This window comes from Carex rostrata, chromosome 1, assembly GCF_964058835.1.
Source record: "Carex rostrata chromosome 1, lpCarRost1.2, whole genome shotgun sequence".
Taxonomy (NCBI): domain Eukaryota; kingdom Viridiplantae; phylum Streptophyta; class Magnoliopsida; order Poales; family Cyperaceae; genus Carex; species Carex rostrata.
This window is the reverse complement of record NC_135918.1, coordinates 16,186,896-16,207,330: the sequence shown is the minus strand read 5'-3', so window position 1 is coordinate 16,207,330 and position 20,435 is coordinate 16,186,896. Positions and strand designations below refer to the sequence as shown.

The following is a 20,435-nucleotide window of genomic DNA, read 5'->3' as shown; positions in this document are numbered from 1 at the left end:
GTACTGTTCACCTTAATTCAAAATTCAAAAAATCGGTTCCCGCCCACCCGGTGCCATCCCATCCGGACTCGACCGGCCGGACCCACCCGGACCGGACCGGACCGACCGGATGGGATTTTTTTTTTCTGTTATTCTTTAAAAATTTAAATTTTATCCCTCCAATCAAAATTTCTTTAAATACCTCTCTTCCTCCCTTCATTTTCACATCTCCATCTCAATTCTCATTCTCTTAATCTAAATTTCTATTATTCTCAAATTTTAAATTTATTGTTAAAAAAATATATAGTTGTACATTTAATTCCTTCTACAAATACGCAAACAGAATTACGAAGGTATCGAAATTACGAAGTTCGGGACATTCCGCAAGATTTTTCCGCGAGATTTAAAGGTTATATTTAGTTCATGTTAGATTAATTTATTTTTGTAGAGTAAATTTATTTTATGTAGATTTATTGGATGTTAAGTAATTAGATATTTAGATTTGTTAGATTTATTTTATGTTAGATTTGTTAAATTTGTTAGATTTATTGAATATGTTAGATTTATTTAGTTTATGTTAGATTTGTTTTTGTAAATGTTAGATTTATTTTGAATAGGTTAGATTTATTTTGAATAGGTTAGATTTAATTTCTGTTTTAAAATTTCTGTTTTTTAATTTCTGTTTTTTAGGTTTATTTTTGTAAATTTTAGATTTATTTTGAATAGGTTAGATTTATTTTTGTAAATGGTAGATTTATTTTGAATAGGTTAGATTTAATTTCTGATTTTTAATTTCTGATTTTTAATTTCTGTTTTTTAATTTCTGTTTTTAAATTTCTGTTTTTTAATTTCTGTTTTTTAGATTTATTTTTCTAAATGTTAGATTTATTTTGAATAGGTTAGATTTATTTTTGTAAATGTTAGATTTATTTTGAATAGGTTAGATTTAATTTCTGTTTTTTAATTTCTTAGATTTAATTTCTGTTTTTTTGAATAGGTTTAAAATATGACAACTCCTCCTCGCGACGGGATGAAGATTTTGCCTCGAGATTGTCGGCCTCACTTTTTGGCCCCAATATGCCACGATCTCATTATCCACAAAATTATCCGCCTAATTATCTTGATAGTTCTTCCTCCCAAATGCCACCACCTAATTATCCACTAAATTATCCACAAAATTATCCACAAAATTATCAAAGAAGGGACCAAATGCTAGATTTAAATTATCAACAACCCCCACAAATGAGTGCACCGCCACCGTATTATACTTCAAACGATCCAAACGTATTCATTCCACAAGAATAACTTCAACCGACACCATCGTATACATATGGAGGCATGGGCTCTTCTGTAGCATCGAGTCAATTCACTTACACTACCCCTTCGATAGCTGAACCTGAAATTCAAGAAGAAGTAGTCGCTCCTTCGACAAGTAGACCCCCAGAAGCACCAACAGTGAAGAAGACTAAAAGAGAAAGAGCTCCTCCCGATTACAATCAACCGTGGGCGAGATTTTATGACATTACCAAAAATAATAGAGGTATTATGCAATTTCTAGATTGTAAGGTAAAAAATTGCAATAGACATTTTGAGTATAAACTAGGTAGTGGTATGAGCAGCTTTAAAAGACATGCCGAAATGCATGAAAAAAAGCATGAGGAACCAAGTGAAGATGCTGAACCGAAAATAATCCAAACCCTTATTAACGTGGATGGTACCAGAACCAACCCAAAATTCGATGAATAAAAAATGCTTAGTGAATTGGCTCGGTACATTACCCACAAAAAACAACTAATAAGTATGGGTAGTGGCATGAGTTTTTCCCGGTTATGCATTCGGGGGTTAGGCCAACCAATGTACAAGATGATGCATCATAAAAAGATGGTTAGTGAAATAAAAAAACAGTTTCTCTCTAAAAAAGATGACCTTAAAGCTCTATTTGCATACCAAAATAATAAGGTCTCGATTACATCCGATATATGGACTGCCGGTAAACATGGACTTGGGTACTCTTGTGTTACCGGGCATTGGATCGATGATCATTGGTTATTACAAAAAATGATATTAAGTTTTGGAGTGCTAGATTCCCCGCACACTGCAAATGTAATTTTCAAATACATTATTTTCGTTTTAGAAGAATATAACCTTAAGAGGGATATAGCTAACAAGGTTTTTTCTATCTCATTCGATAATGCGAGCAACAACATAGCTTCCATTGAGATTTTTAAACGGTCACTAAACCCGATCATGAATGGTGAAATGTTTCACCAAAAGTGTGCGTGCCACATACTTAATCTCGTCGTGAAGGCGGGTCTTAAAACAGAAGCCGTAAAACTATTGATAATTAAATTTAAAAATGCTCTCAACCACGTTGTTTCAAACCAAGAAAGAAAACAAAAGTTTGGGTCTTTGTGTGTCCAATATGGATTTGACAAGTTGAAAGTACCTTGGGATATAGATACCCGTTGGAACTTTACCTGTAGGTTGTTGAACCGATGCATTCCTTACAAAGCTGTCATAGAGGAGTTTTTGAGAAGCTCCACCCCCGAGGCAATACAATTGGAACTCACCGACAGAGAATGGGAGCAACTACAAAGGCTATGCAATTTCCTTCAAACCTTTTTATTAAACATATATTAATTATTCACATTTTATATCCCTGTGCTTATTTCATTTTATTGCTATTTATTTTCTGTACTCAATAATCCGATTTACCACCGATTAGTGAAATTTAATTCCACCCCACCAAACTTAATTCATGAATTCTAGTTGATTTGATTGAACAAATGTAAATTGATATAAGAACAAACAAAACTGAGCAGATCATATGGAGAGAAAAAAGAAAAAGAAATATCCTTACCTTTGCATGTGCATGCATGTGATATGTTCTGTGCATCACCACAACCGACAAATTGTGCCAAAACTATAAATTATTATTTTTTATAAGGATCAGAAACACAAGTATTTAATACAAAAATGCAGTTTTAGAGGTATCCAAGTGTCAATCATAGACCTATATATAAAGACCAAAGTATAGCTGCCCATACAAAGAAATTGACCTACTAACTTATATGTGAAAAAAATGGTGGGGAAAATGGTTGAGAGAGAAAAATGAAAGCCAAGAGAGATTTTAAAGCCACAATGCATGAAGGAGAAATAAACAAATTCAAGAGGATCATTTTTGCTGCTAATTAAGGCTGATTCTACCACCTCTGCAATTTTTATTTTGGCTTGTATTTTTTGTTCTCCAAATTAATTCTTATTTCATATATAGCTCTATTTTAGTATGATTACACTATCTCTTTCTCTACAATGCTAAAGAAATTAATTAATTTTTGAGGCAATTTTTGGGTCACAATACCTGATATTATGAAAAAAAATCTCTTGCGTAAAACATCATGTAGATATCAAATGGACGAGTCAAAAGTAAGATATTGGAGAAAATTGAATCCAATTTTTCTCAATTTTACATGGATTAAATTTCCTCCAATTCTCAAATTTGAATCCCATAAACACTGATGGCAACACAACTACTTTAAAATTAAGAAGGCTTTTGAATGAGCAAGTGAAGATATTGGAGAAAACCAAACCAGCAGCAACTCAAGAGAAATGTATTGGTTTGATTTTCTGCAATTCTCACATTCAATGTCTCATAAACCCGTAATATAATTTCATATTTCTTTCTTGCAAGATTAAAACTGAATATGAGAAGTTCTAGAAAACTGAACTGATAATTTAATTCACCAATTATTTGAGAGTTAAATCAAAGTTCGGAGGTATCAAAATTGCTTCATGCTGAAACTATAATTGTGGGTTAATTTATAGAAAGCAAAACTGAGAAAGAAAAAAAGGCAAAGGCATGTATGGTGTGATTTCTCTTTTTCTGGTTCCATGTCATGGATAGGGCACGAGGTTTTACCAAGTGAACCAGTGATAATCTTTCTTTTTTCTTTTTTCTTTTCACTATTCAAAGACAACCTGAATTTGCCTTCCTGTTACTTGTGTTGTAACGTCCCTTTTTTATTGCAAAATCACAACAGAATATTGTGTATGTGTGTGTATATGAGAGAGAGAGAGAGAAACTTTGGGAAATTCTTCTATGGTCCTGATCACTAAGTGTGTGTGTTTATTGACGAGTTTGGATCCTCTGAAGTAATACACAATTTGAATTTGGATCCAAATCATCTGAATAATTTTGGCATGAATACTAATAGGGCACCGTAAATTTCAACTTAGACCGAATTGGAACACTGTTACTTACAGGAGATCCACACCCTCTGTTGACATGATAAGAAATAATAACTTGGCACACTGGTAGTTTTAAAAGCTAGCTCATGAGATAATATCTGTGTAAATTGTATATTTTCTCAAAACATATGGAGGAGAAATCCAAGCTTTGGAGTCATAGAATAAGCGTCCAATTAATGAAATCAAGATTAGTGGGGATGGTTTTGTAATAAACTGTAAATGGACTCCTCCATTACAGTCTTTAAATTGACATAATATTATTTAGGAAGATATTTAGGAAGATTATAATCTCAGAGAGATTACCGTTTTATTCTTTCTGTTTTTAACTTTTATCACAGCTCATACATTTCTGTAATCGCCTATATAGGCTGTAATCTTCTCTGTTGGAATTTAATACAAAAACTTAGAGCAAATACCAAAATTATTTCTATTCCATTTATTTTCATGGTATCAGAGCTGTACCACTTAGATTGGTACCATGGCTGACGCCGATAACACACCTCAAACACCTCTAGTAATTTCCCCTATACCAGATCCGATTATTCCTTTAAATTTTCCAATAGCCACGAAATTGACAGAGAGCAATTTTCTCACATGGAAATCGCAAATACAGCCTATAGTTCATGGTTTCAATCTCAACAAATACCTGGAGGAACCTCCACCCGAGAAGAAGATACCAGATGCTAACGGTCAACTTCATGACAACCCTATCTTTTCACACTGGGAACGCCAGGATCAACTCCTCTTGGGTTGGATCCGGTCATCTCTGACAGAGATCATGCAATCTCAAGTTTCTTCCTGTGCCACCTCCTACGACCTCTGGAACAACCTCAAGCAATCATATTCTGCTACTTCTCGTGCACGTATCACCGACCTCCGCCGGCAAATCCAAACCACCACCAAGGGTTCAGCTTCGTGCATAGATTACCTTCGAAGGATGCGACGTGTCGCCGATGAGCTCGCATTCATAGGTTCCCCTGTGACTGACGATGACCTAGTCATGTATGTGCTCAATGGATTGGGACCGGAATTCAACTCTTTTGTTGTCTCCGTCACCACCTCCAGCCGGCATCAACCTTACAAGTATCCTGAACTCCATGCATCTCTAATGAGTTATGAGAATCTCTTACAAGGTCAGAACCTCTCTAATGGTTTGCTTCCTTCTCAAAATAATCCAACAACTTTAATTGCTCAAAACCGACCCGGTCAAAACAAATCCAATTATATTGTTCAAAACAAACCCAATTACAACAATCACAACAGGTCTAACCAAAACCACAACCAAAACCGACCCAATTACAATGCTCAAAACCGACCTAATAACCCACCTAAACTTAAACCCCCATACCCTGGCTTCAACTCCAATTCACGCTATGGACCACCCACTCCCCAATCCAACAGCCCCAAACCACCACCTTCTAACTCAAACAAACCACAGTGCCAAATATGTTCCAAATTTGGTCATGTCGCTAAAGCTTGCTATTGGCGGTATGAGACCGATCCCTCCTACCCGTGTGTCCCCTCCACCTTCCAAGCATATGTTGCAAACCCCTCTAGCTCGACCAATCCACCAACCGAATGGGTATTGGACTCAGGTGCTACCAATCATGTCACCAATGACATAAATAATCTCTCCTCCTTCAATTATGGTGGTCAAGACACCCTCCAAATTGGCAATGGTGCGGGACTACCGATTCTTCATATCGGTTCTTCTAACCTCTTTCTCTCTTCTCATTCAATTTCTCTCAAAAATGTCTTACATGTCCCTAATTTCACCAAAAATCTGCTTAGTGTCTCTCAACTTTTACAAGACAACCCTCATCTAACCCTTGAATTTTCTTCTTTCTCTTGCTCTTTCAAGGACCACCTCACCAAGAATACGATCCTTCAAGTTCCATGCACTAATGGCCTCTTCTTCTTCACTCCACCTTGTCATTCACCACCACTAGCTCTCCTAGGTGTTCGTGCTTCGGCCGACTTGTGGCATGCTCGCCTAGGCCACCCTTCTTCTTCTACCACTTTAAATTTACTAAAAACATCCAATTTACCTTGTAATTCAAATAAATTGAGCACTTGTCATGATTGTTTATTGGCTAAGTCTCACAAGTTACCTTTTCCCCCCTCTCATTCTACTTCTACTTTACCTCTAGAACTTGTGCATTCGAATGTTTGGGGCCCTTGCCCTGTTGCCTCGTTTAATGATTTTTGATTTTATGTTATTTTTGTTGATGATTTTTCACGATTCACTTGGATTTATTTTCTAAAAAATAAAAGTGAAGTGCCTCACATTTTCTCTTGCTTCAAAGCTCAAGCCGAAAACTTACTTTCTCACAACATCAAAACATTACGAACCGATGGAGGCACCGAATATCTTCCCATCACAAAACAATTCCCTCATATCATCCACCAAACCACTTGCCCATATACTCCCGAACAAAATGGTCTTGCCGAGCGAAAACATAGACACATTGTAGAACTAGCCTTAGCCATTATGTCACATGCCTCGCTTCCATCAATTTATTGGGATGAAATCTTTTCAAGTGTTGTCTATCTCATAAATCGTTTACCTTCACCTTCAAATTCGGGAAAAATCCCCTACACCGAACTCTTCCATAAACAACCCGACTACTCGTTACTTCGTGTACTAGGTTGTCAATGCTTCCCATATACCCGCCCATATAACTCAAATAAACTTGAAAACCATGCCTTACCTTGCCTTTTTCTCGGTTATTCTACAACACAAAAAGGATACCGTTGCCTTTATTTACCAACCAACAAAATATACATCTCCAGACACGTGCAATTTGATGAACATTTTTTCCCTTTTAAAAACACTACTACCTCTGTCGAACCTGATGCCTCTCAGCCGAATCCCCATTTATTCCAAAATACAAATCAGCTTCTACCTAACCAACATACTATTTCAGCCCAGCTATCTCCTAGCCCACATTTAAATCAAATAACACAAAATACAAATCAGCTATCTCCTAGCCCAAATTTAAATCAAATAACACAAAATACAAATCACCTATCTCTCGGCCCAAGTAATCTCACCTTATCAAGTCCAAATTTAAATACCATACAACCTCTCTCTTCAAATTTCTCCCAACCCGTGGCACCCCTATTTTTACCTACACGGCCTACTACACAACCTTCTACTTCCCAGCCTACTACCCTCCCACCCGTTACCACCTCCTCTCCCCCATCCGATCCAATACCATCTATTCCAACAGATCAAACCGAACAGCACCCTCCTCCTACAGCGCCATCCCCCCTTCCGCCTGCCACTCTATCCACTCACTCAATGGTTACTCGAACTCGTGATCACACTCGTCGGGTTCGTACCTTTCCCGATCATGTTGCATTCACCGCCACCATTGAAACTGAACCTACATCTTTTCTTCAAGCAAATTCTAAACCTGAATGGCGATATGCTATGGCCAGTGAGATGAATGCTCTTGCCCAAAATAATACATGGACATTGGTGCCTCCTCAACCGAATCAACAAATTATCGGCTGCAAATGGGTCTATAAAATCAAGCGACGAGCTGATGGTACAATTGATCGTTACAAGGCACGCTTAGTAGCCAAAGGATTCAATCAAATTGAAGGTATTGACTATTTTGATACCTTTAGTCCTGTTGTTAGGCCTACAACTATCCGACTTGTTCTCTCAATTGCGGTTTCTTCCAATTGGCCAATTCGACAATTGGATGTTCATAATGCATTCCTTAATGGTGACCTCACCGAACACGTACTTATGTCCCAACCACCCGGTTTCATTGATCCCGACCATCCTAACCATGTATGCCTTCTTTCTAAGGCTCTTTATAGACTTAAACAATCTTCACGGGCTTGGTTCAACAAACTTAGCTCGGTTCTACTTGCACATGGTTTTAATGCTTCTTGCTATGACCCTTCACTGTTCATTTCACACTCACATGATCACACCACCATGCTCTTGGTTTATGTCGATGACATTTTGATCACCGGCAGCAACACCAATCATATCAATCAATGCATATCTCACCTACAACAAGCCTTCTCTCTCAAAGACCTTGGCCCCCTTAGCTATTTTTTGGGTATTGAAGTACATTCATCGCCTATTGGATTACTTCTTTCCCAAACAAAATACCTCACTGAGATTCTCAACCGAACCCACATGCAAGATGCTAAACCGAGCCCCACCCCTATGGCATCTGATTCCACCCTTTTTAACAAGGATAGTGCTCCTTTTGAAGATCCACATCTCTACCGAAGCATTGTTGGCGCTCTCCAATACGCCACTATCACTCGACCGGATCTTTCCTTCGCTGTCAATAAGGTCTCACAATTCATGCAAGCTCCTACTATCAACCATTGGAGTGCCGTCAAGCGCATTTTGCGTTACATTCGCGGTTCACTTACTCATGGAATCACCATCTACAAGGATTCAACCAAATCAATTCATGCCTATAGTGATGCCGATTGGGCCGGCTCTATTGATGATCGTCGCTCGACTTCTGGTTTTTGCATCTTCTTAGGCCGCAATCTCATTTCATGGAGTGCCAAAAAGCAACCCACTGTATCCCGCTCTAGCACCGAAGCCGAATACCGTAGCCTTGCCATAACTTGTGCCGAAATCCTATGGCTCCAATACCTTCTTCAAGAACTTCATATTCGACTTGATTCGCCACCAACCCTTTGGTGTGATAATCTTGGTGCTACCTTCCTTGCTGCCAATCCAATGTTTCATGCTCGTACAAAGCATGTTGAAATCGACTACCACTTTGTCCGTGAGCGTGTTGTATCCAAAGACCTTTTTGTGCGTTTTTTGTGTTCTAAAGATCAATTGGCAGATGTCCTGACAAAACCACTCCCTACTTCAAGATTTCAATTTCTTCGGTCCAAGCTAGCCGTGACAGACGTCACTTCTGCTTGAGAGGGGCATAATAAACTGTAAATGGACTCCTCCATTACAGTCTTTAAATTGACATAATATTATTTAGGAAGATATTTAGGAAGATTATAATCTCAGAGAGATTACCGTTTTATTCTTTCTGTTTTTAACTTTTATCACAGCTCATACATTTCTGTAATCGCCTATATAGGCTGTAATCTTCTCTGTTGGAATTTAATACAAAAACTTAGAGCAAATACCAAAATTATTTCTATTCCATTTATTTTCATTTTGGATATCTCTATCAAAACCATAACCCATGCATCATGAAAGTAGCTAGATATTGATCGATCCCAGAGAAATTTCCTAAAAAAAAAAAATTAAATATCGGTCGGCACAAGATTTTTCCATTGTCTAACTAAATTAAAGATCTCCGGAAGTAATTTATTTTTAGAAAGAAAAAGAGTAAGAATATTATTCATCAGACACACTTTTGTGCCAACAAGATAAATTAATGGTATATAATAAACCATTAATTTTATACTTACACAAATATAGACATTATATGTCTTTAACAATCACATAATATTAATATTAATACTGAAGATGAATTCCATAGCTCATGAACTTCAATTTGTTTCTTTTAATCTTTCTCATCTCAGCAGCTTCACTCGAGCCCTATTCAACTCCTTGACAACTTCTTCGATCCTAATGCGCTCCTTTGGAGACAACTTGGAGCACAAGAGGCCACATCGAATCACTGTAACCAAGCAATCATGAACATCCTCTGTTACATTTGCATTGTCTCCTCCGACATTGACTAAGAACAGTTTATGGTCGATAATCTCAGCAACACGATCGGAAAAAGCCATCTCAACATACATGTGGAGGTTCAACCCGTCTCTGAATCTTTCGTCAGTGGGGCTTACACCAGTAAACATCTCAAGCACTAGAATGCCATAGCTGTATGCATCTCCTTCAACTGATGCTTGACCTCCCATGCCATATTCTAAAACAAATTAGAAATTACATTCATATCCTTCTACAAATTATTCACCAAGATCAGTAACATAGTGTTGTTTTTTCTTCTCAATTCAAACATACGAGCCCTTTTTTCATTATGTATGTTGCCAATGTTAATTAGATGCACTGATTTTAATTTGGCCTTCTGAAAGCTTGTGCTAATATATTCACATACAAATTTGACAGCTATGAGCTAACTAGGTTGGTACCATCTATTAAGATAATTAAAAGAACATATGAGACAATACAGATTATGTGAAAGCTATTATTTTTGTACTGTGATAGGGTAAAACAAAGCTAAAATAAATAGTAAACACACCCACTATAATATAAGCTGGTCCGTAATTGCCTATGCCTATATAAATAATAAAACTCAAAATTAATTTCTCATAAGAATAAGCTTGTACCTGGGGGAATATAACCGATGGAACCTCTAAGTCCAGCCGTACTTCCTGACAATAGAGAAGACATAGAATCAGGTTGAACTAGAAATCTGGCAAGCCCGAAATCACCCACATGTGCAGTCATGTCTTCATCCAAAAGCACATTACTAGGTTTAAGATCACAATGTACGATTGGAGCGGGGCCATGGTTATGAAGATAGTCCAATGCTGTTGCAACATCGATTGTGATATTCAGCCTCTGGATGAGGCTGAGACTCCTAAATGGCCTATTTGTACAAGCACTGGGATGCAACCATGTTTCTAAGCTGCCATTTGGCATGAACTCAAAAATCAAAGCTTTAAAATCATTACCATGGTGGTCAATGCTAGAGCACGAACTTAAAACTTTGATAAGGTTTCTGTGTCGAACTTTTCTTAATACCTCACATTCAGAGAAGAAACTTTTAGAAGCACCACGTTGATTCAGATTCAGTACCTTCACAGCAACAGTTGTCACGTTCTCAATATTCATCGGAGCTTTGTAAACAGCCCCAAAGGTACCTTTTCCAATTAGATTCTCCGATGAAAAATGATCTGTAGCCCTGAGAATGTCATTGTATGACACTTTTTGATACTCTGAATTTTTAGCCACAAATGGTAGGGAATAATTCTGAGATCCCTTTTTCCAACAAAAACGGGCTATCAAAAACATGGTTATACAGAAGCATATAATACCGCCTATGCAACAAATAATTACAATGATAATTCGGGAAAAGTGCTTCTTCTTTTGATTATCTAAAACACATTTGGGTAGATGCATTTCAGGTACTCCGCCACAAAGTTTTGAATTTCCTCTTATGTCTACTGCACTAGAATTCCTGAAAACCCCATATTTCGGCAATTCCCCATCAAAATTGTTGAAAGAAATATTCAAATGCTTAAGTTTCATCTGACCAACAAATTTAGGTACTGGACCAGATAAATCATTGTTGGAGATATCAAACACTAGCAACCCTATCATGTTGCTCAAGGAGAAGGGAATAGACCCATTCAACTGGTTTCCATCAAGATAAAATACTTGAAGTAGTTGGCACCCATCGATTGTGCTAGGAATTGGACCAGATAATTTGTTATTTGATAGGTAAACTTCTACTACATTTTTTAATTGACCAATTTCTGGGGGCAATGATCCATTCAAATAGTTATTTGACAAGTTGAGGATAACAGAAAGTGAATTAAGACTGAAGAGTTCCTTTGGGATTGAGCCAATAAATTTATTATTTGAAAGATATAAGGTATTTAGCAATTGCATATTGCTTAATTCATGTGGGATACTCCCAGTGAATGCATTGTTCTCGAGATGTAGTGCATTCATCTTGGTGAGATTGCCAAAAGTTGATGGGATTTCACCTGATAACATGTTTCCGTTTAGGTATAACCCTCCCAAATTCTCAAGATTTCCGATTTCTTTTGGGATAGTGCCTTCAATAAATGTTTGACTTAGTCCTAAGGTAGTAAGGCCAGTTAGTTTTCCTACCTCGGTAGGAATCTTTCCTGAAATTGGATTCTTGCTAAGTCCAAAATAATAAAGATTAGTTGAGAGATTTGCTATAGAACGAGGTAGGATGCCTTGGAGTAGGTTGTATTCAATACTCAATACTTCTAGAAATGTGCAGTTGATTAAAGAATCAAAGAATCTCCAATCGTCACTGGTGGCCTTAATTTGGTTGTTAGATAGAATAAAAAAAGAAAGGTATTGTAAGGTTCCTATACTATTTGGTATTGTGCCTATGAAATTGTTTGAGCTTATATCAAACCTCCTCATGGCTGTACAATTGGATATGGATATTGGAATCTGCCCATTAAGTTGATTTTCATACAAAATTAGATACTGTAGGTTTTGAAATATATCACAAAAGTTTGAAGGAAGATTTCCATCAAGCTGATTTCGACATAAAGTCAAGTCAATCATTGCTGAGAGGTTGTAAATGGAATGTGGTATCTTGCCTGACAAATAGTTTTGACGGAGGGAAAGGTACTTGAGAGCCTTTAATTGGCCGAGTGAAGGAGGGATGGAACCAACTAAATTATTTTCAAAAACATAAAGAACTGATAGATGCGTAAGGTTACCTAAGGTGCTTGGGATAGATTCTGTAAGATTATTACTACCTAGGTGCAATATTTCCAGTTGTTCTAAGAAACCAAATTGTGGAGGTATACCTCCAACGAGAAAGTTACTTCTCAAATAGATGGTTCTCAAGTTTTTACATTGCATTAGATTGGAAGGGATGGTCCCTTGGAGATTATTGTGCGCCAGAAAAAGAAATTTTAAATTGGAACAATTACCAAGAGTTGATGGAATATTTCCATCAAGGTTATTCACACTCAAACTGAGAATTTGCAATCTACTCAAATGACCAAGCTCTGCTGGAATGTTTCCCTCAAGGTGATTCACACTCAAATTGAGACTTTGCAATCTACTCAAATGACCAAGCTCTGCTGGGATGTTACCAGTAAGCTGGTTATCTGAAAGATTCAATCTTTTGAGAAATGTGAGATTTGCCAAAGAGGGGGGTATATGGCCTGACAAACTTAATGAACCCAGAGAGAGATCAGTTACTCTGTCAGGATGGCGGTTTCCGCACCTTACGCCTTGCCATAGACAATAGTGGAGTGAATCATTCCATGATGATAATGCCTCGAACGAGTCATTAGACATGAGAGACTTGAAGGAGAGAAGTGCAAACTTGTCAGATTCATTTGTGGCAAAGTTGTTTGATGGAAGATGAAAGGAGAATAAGCATATCAGAAGTAAGAGGTGTAAATCTCGCATTTTTTTTTTGGGTTGTCAAGTGTTCTAAGAGGATATCTCTAATTAATGGCTATCTTCTATGAACCTATTTATTATTAAAAAAAGTTGGTGGAAGAAGACTACCAGAGTTGACCACAGTTGGCATTTCCTATTGCGAGTCCTTGTCTTGTTACATAGACAAAAATATATATTCTGAGTATATACATTTCCATGATGATCCATATCTACTGTTGTTCATGTATGAGTTAAAGCGGAAAATTACGGGTATGGATATTTTTCAATATGCAATTCTCAAATTAAAACTGGAAACGAGACTTGAGAAAATCCATTGGCATGGTGTCGCCTTGTTTTTTATGAGCTAGAGGGTGCCATCACCAGAGAAATAAATATTTTACATAACTAAAATGTAATAATGTGTATTTCGTATAGGCAATTAGTATGTATACTGTTGTAACAAGTTAATGCATAGTTAACGCATCATTACCAGTTAATGATATAATTGACCTTTAAAGTTATCCACCTACCAATGGTGACGTGATCCCTATTTTTCTTCAAAATAAAAAAAAAAAGTTATCCACCTACCTTAATTAAAGGTTGTCCACCTGCCTTTCTTTATTAAAAGAGTCAATTAAAGGTTGTCCATTAGTTTATCTTTATTAAAGGTTGTCCAGACCTACATATATAACATTTATGTTCCCGTGCATTGAATTATCGAACAAGAAAATACATTGAAGGAAAGAGCCTTGCTCATGAAATTAAGGGTATGGATTTCATCAATGATTTATCTCCTCTCACATTGTATGAATTTCATTGAAATGTTCTTGCAAAATATGAGCTATTTATTTTAGATGGAAAGATAAGACTGGGATGAATTTGTCGTGTACCGAATGACAGAGGAATTTGATGTATGTTTATTTATATGGATCACCTACCTTATCTCTAATTAAGAATTCAAATATTTTTATAATTAAGGTCAATTGTTTCTTTGTTCAAATTGTTGGCTGCCTGCGAGATTGGGAAGACGAATCAGCCCCACAACAAGTATCCGCATTTCTTAGGATCGGTTGAGCATAGGCACATCACATGGAAACTAGCAAGATAGAAGCTCTCAAACAAGACCAATGAATGCTTTTATCCCGAGACATACGTACCGGTCATCAACAAAATTGTGAGGATTTAGATTTTCATTCATTGAAATTAAACTTTAATTTATTATGTTATAACATGTTGTCATTTCAGGAAGAACAAGAAGTGGCTTTGAAACAGGGCTTGTTGGCCGTTGAACGATACAACGATGTTATGAGAAAATCTCTGCCAAATTCGGAACATCCTGGGAGGGTGAGAGGAGTGGGAGGTCTAATTCCAATCAAAAAAATATACGGGAAGAGCTCAATAAAGAAGAGACACTTTCTCGAGGTCCGAAGCAGAATTTGAAGCGAGAGTGGATAGAAAAGTGGAGGAGAAAGTAAAAGGAATAGAGGAGACATTACAGAGAGAAATGGAGGACAAATTTGCAATGTTGCTTCAGCAGATAATGGGCCAACAAGAAAGGACGTATAGCCCAATAGTCATTCAGAGCAGCTGCCAGTCAGTCAAACTATATGCAAATCTTTCCGATTTTATTGAGGTAATGCAAAACTAAGATGCAAACTCCAGATTTTAATTTATTCGAGTAAATACATATATTTGTACAGGAGGCAGAACTAAGATGCAAACTCCAGATGGTTCTCAATGGGAAAACTGTTGTAGTGGCCTTTGTGACAATTCATGTTCCAGTTGTACAAGGTGGAACAATTCACACTAGGCATATGCCGCCCGACCATGCAAGAGTAATGGTGGATGGCATTTGCGATGTGGACTATCTAGACACCCCATTACCTGTACCAATTGGCGAGCTGAAAACCCTAAAGGATGTCCTCTGCAGTTTCACTGCATGGCTGATGTCTATGATATTGATAGGTTCAGATGAGGTATATTATTATTAAGTTCTTATCCTTCTTAATTTGTATCTATATGATAGAGTTATAGTTGATTTTGGATTTTATTTCAATTTATTATGAAATTTTGCAGGAACCAGGCAAAGAGTTACAAGTTCCTAGTGGTGGGAACGCAACGAGTCACTCCAAGGTGTTTGATGGTATCAATTTTGACAAGCTGGGACGAACATTCAAGCAGCTGCGTGATTGGTTTTCGAAGCTAGATGGCAGTGCATTCAAAATCGATCTGCCACTTGATATTTTATGTTCAACGGACTCCATATACATTTATGCAGATAATTATGCGGCCTTGCTTATACCACGGAAGTAGCTCACTATACCAGTTATTCAGATCTGGATGTTGTGACTTAATATTCGTAATAATTGCAGAATTTAGTACTTTTAATTCAAATTTCACAAAATTGAGATCACCTGTATGCCTTTTTTTGCAAGTATTGGCACAAATTCATCAAGGAGGAATTTCCCGATGAGCAAGTTGGTTTCATGGACCCCATCGAACGAATGCCACCCTGTCGAATGATGAACGAGGTGCTACACTTCAATACATAGGGAAAGCACTCAAAGAAAATCGGGACAAGAGATTGATATTCATACCTTACCATCAGATGTTAGTGTTATATATATATATTCTAATTTTTTTATATTTCTTTCAATTCATATAAATTATAGAATATGACATGCTAGAAACCTAACATGCAGAAATCATTGGATATTGGCCTTGCTTATGCCAAGAGAAAGCGCATTGTACGTGTATGATTCTGATAAGAAGAGTAAAAAAAATGCTAATGATCACTGTTTCGGTTGAGGAGTAAGTGTCTTCCTAAATTTTATGTTTGTTTAGAATGCTAATGATTTTTTTTATTGTTTTATCATTTTAAATATCTCTCGTAAGTACTGATTGTTCAATGCGTTCATATTTCAACAGTGTCATCATGAGGGAAATAGGTACTTCTTTAATGGTTCATAACGATTGCAAGGTAATACTTTATATTAAGATATGATTATAGGGACCTAGATGCAAAAATTTGTGAATATGTAGACATATAAGCCATTTGTATGCTCATTAACATACATTTCAATATTTTCAAACTTGTTATATAGTGCCCACAACAACCAGCTGGCTGGCAATGTTCATATTATGTCATGTTGCTCATGCAAGACATAATAAAGGAATTCCTCGAGGATTTTATGAAGTTAAAGGTATATATGCATTTATATATTTTCCAAAAGTAAGTATTATTGCCTCAAATATAATAAAATACACAATTAATTGTGCATGCTCTTCTATCTTTTAAAAAATACAGGATATTCCTGCTAAACATACTGTACAACGCTTGGGCGACCTTCGCCTAATGTGGGTTCAAATTTTACTAAATGAGATAAAGCTGAAAAGAAGTATAACAATTTAGGATGTGTAAACTTAATTTGCATGAATATGAATTTTTTGTAATAATTTAGGATTTGTGTATGATATTTAATTTAGGATGTGTTTGATATTTAATTACTGCTTCTTACTGTCCAAAATATATACTAACCAGCAAAATATAAATGGGAAACTGGCCAAATAAATGAAAATATTTTTTTAGATTCAATAAAAAACCAGGATCGGTTATTTGTAAAAACCGATCTAGATACACATAGATAGGATCGGTTTATGGTTTAATCAATTAACCGATCCAGATTCTGATTTTTATAAAAAAAAATGTTCAAATAACCATTAGGATCGGTTGTTTAAAAAAAACCGATCCTAGTAAGTATTCATCTGGATCAGTTATTTAAACAACTGATCCTAATGGATATATAAAAAAAATGAAAAATAACTATTTGGATCGGTTCGTCTAAACAACCGATCCTAATAGTGGTTGATCTGAATCGGTTGTATAAAAGAACCGATCCAAATAGTTTTCTTTAGGATCGGTTCTTTTATACAACCAATCCAAATAAACTCATATTAGGATCGGTTTTTTAAAAGAACCGATCCTAATAGTTCTAATCTGGATCGGTTGTAGAGAAGAACCAATCCTAATGCAAACTATTTGGATCGGTTATTTAATCGATCCAAATTATTGTAGTATCAGTATCGTCTTGATCAGGATCGGTTTTATTCCGATACTAATATGCGTATATAACCGATTCTGATTCCATATTTTCCACTAGTGTATAATCTTCCAAATAAAAAAAAAACAGCAGGTTAACACGGTACTAATTATAGACAACTAAATCAATATTATTTTTTGTTTGAAAATGTATTGCCTCCCTCTGCACCACAAACTGAACACTCATGTGATTCTCTCTCAAACCTCTGGTCAAGCAGTTAAACTCCCTCGATCCAAAGAAGATAAACAGGCCACCGATGACTGAGACACGCTACTACATTAGGCTTCAGATGAAAAGAGATGGGCAGGACGAACACCTTTGATATAATATTAATTATAAAGTTAGGAGCGGGAACATTTTAATAATTGAATGATTTTAAATGGATTGAGAATTCAATTAAAATGACTGGTGTTCTCAATAGAAAAAAGATAGATAATTTATGTTATGATGTTTTGATTTTTTTTTAATTGAAAAATAATATATAGTTTATGCCATGCTGGTTACCTTATTTTGAATAAAAAAATGTAGATAGTTTATGATATTATTAGAGATTTTTTAAATAGCAAGTTCGACTTTGTACGGGTTCAATATGAATATTTTAATTTCTTAATAAATTTTGTGTTACTTATTGCTCTATGAGATTTTAGATAATGTTAATTGTTAGTAGAAATATAAAATATAATTTTTTAAACAAAAAATGCTATGTAGGATAGCTTTCGTTTATAGCTACGCTATTCGTGGAATCGTGGTAGCTTTTTTTTTAGCCTTTCCGTGATGACGCGATAATCGCTATCTAGAACCTTGAAAATGACTAATTAATATGTATTAAATTTGTTATAAAAAGCATTGATAAATCATTTGTTTGCATAATCACTAATGATTTTTTCGGAAATTGTTCTAATAATTATTATTCAATTATTAGATAATATCTGAGTTATAACAGTTAAATTTGATAATGTTGAAACTTTCATGAAAAATGATAGTTTTCGATTTATGATACTCATAATGCTCACAAAGATCTACTATCATACGTATATATTAATTGGGAAAATATACATGCGACATGATGTTCCACCTTATGTCTCAGGGTGTTACACATGGTCAAATTGTTTGAATTTTATTATTATACTCTCTATATATCCAATAACACACTTAGAAATTTGTCTTTTATTTTTAATTTTATTTGAATTAACTTGATAAAATATATTCCATGTAATCATTGTTCAGTAATCCAATCATTTTTTTTAAATGTGAGAATATCATTTTTAATACAAAATTAATCAATCTAAAATTTGATCCAATCACTACTACAAATTGGGCTCTACTAACGGACAAAAAAGACTTCTAATAACGGTTTTCTCACTGTTAGTGGTCAACACGATAGAATTTGGGGGGGTGGGGGGTGTGGGGAGGGGGGGCGGGGTACTAAAACCGCTAGAAAAGAGTAGTTTTTCTACCACTTGAAACTAATAGAATGGTTGCTCTATGCATAAAAAAAGAGTAGTTTTTCTAGCGGTTTTAGTTAAAACCGCTAGAAAAGAGTAGTTTTTGTACGGGTTATGTACTTGAAATCGATAGAAGGGTTGCTCTTTGCATTAAAGAAATCCCTTCAGAAAGAGGGTAATAGCTTTGACCAAAAGTTGATCGGTTCTCGTAGGAAACTCCGTTTTCAGCGTTCGACTACTTTTCAGAAAGCTCGTGATGATGAGATATTGATTTTGATGTAATTAATGATTTACATTCAAGGGATGGTCGGCGCAGTTGGAATTGTAGAAAAAAATGTTTAGAGCCTCAAAACTGCAATTGAAATTATTGATTGATAACAGTAAGTAATAAAACTGATTTCAAATGCAAAAAGTACCTTCATTATGCCAACGAGCAACAATGCCACACTATTTCAAAAGACAAAGGTGATGAGACAGATAATCCTTGTACGTTATAAAATCAGCACTCAAATCGGCCAACAAATTATAGAACATATATAGAATTACCTTCATTATTCTAACGAGCAACAATCCCCCACTTTTCAAAAGAACAAACTAATTAGACAAATAATCCTTCTATGTTATGAACCCACCGCTCAAATCAACCTACTTTTACCAAGCGGCTAGGGTTTGAGAGAATCAGATATGGGAGAAGAGAGGATCCGAGATAGGGTTGGACATTGAGATGGAGAAGAGAGGATGTGAGAAATGGAAGAAGAGACGACCCAGACGATGAAGAAGGAGAGTGTTTGTGAGGAGCGGGAACTTAGTAAAAATGGTAGAAATTTCAGTTTTAAGTTAGAATTCAAGATGGTCTTCTTCTATCAATTCCATGTGTAGAACTAATAATAGAAGTTGACAAAAAATATTCTACCGGTTTTACAGTAAAAAAAGATAGAAAAAAAGATATTTTTCTTTCGGTTCAAGTGTAGAACCGATAGAAGAAATGTGATACTTATTATATTGGTTCTACAGTAATAAACCAATAGAATAAGGTAATCTTCTTCTATCGGTTCTAAGTCTAGGACTAATAGAATTAATGTGACACTTCTTCCATCGGTTCTAAAGAACAAACTGATAGAAATAGTTTAACTTCTAACGGTTCACTGTTTCTAAAGAACAAACCGATATTTTCTATCGGGTTTTATTGTAAAACAGATAAAAAAAAAAAGATTGAATTAATTTCCAAACTTACCACAATACCTATGTACTTTCGGTTTTGACCGAAAATGCTTCGAACCATTAGAAATCAGGCATGAGAATCCCATTTTTGTAGTAGTAGAGAATCCTATTATTCATTATTGCCCATATATGTTCCATTATGTCAATCTCATATTACAACTGTAAACAAGACTTGAGAAAATCCATTGACATGCTGTCGCCTTGTTTTATTATATGAGCTAGAGGGTGTATGTCTTTACCAGAAATAAACAATATTCATTTACCTGCTTGACAGCCTAGAATGATTGCATTTTTGATACTCTTTCTGAATTTATTTTCAAGCCTAATATCTGTTCAGAACCTGCTAAAGCT

The 20,435-nt window shown here is 35.8% G+C and overlaps 1 protein-coding gene across 3 annotated transcripts in view; it reads right to left on the bottom strand.

Annotated features, from left to right (window-relative positions):
- The window catches only part of LOC144560950 (uncharacterized), a 51,831-nt gene that overhangs the window by 9,273 nt on the left and 22,123 nt on the right, over positions 1–20,435 (bottom strand). The window contains exons 1-2 of one of the 3 annotated variants that reach the window (XM_078310180.1): positions 10,537–13,434; positions 10,101–10,115 (exon numbers count right to left, since the gene is read on the bottom strand). In XM_078310180.1, coding sequence (XP_078166306.1) covers positions 10,101–10,115; positions 10,537–13,345 — 2,824 coding nt within the window. In that variant the 5' untranslated portion in view covers positions 13,346–13,434. Of the gene's footprint in view, positions 1–9,653; positions 10,116–10,536; positions 13,435–20,435 lie in introns of those variants that run through there. The other 2 variants (XM_078310173.1, XM_078310186.1) reach the window with 2 other exon arrangements.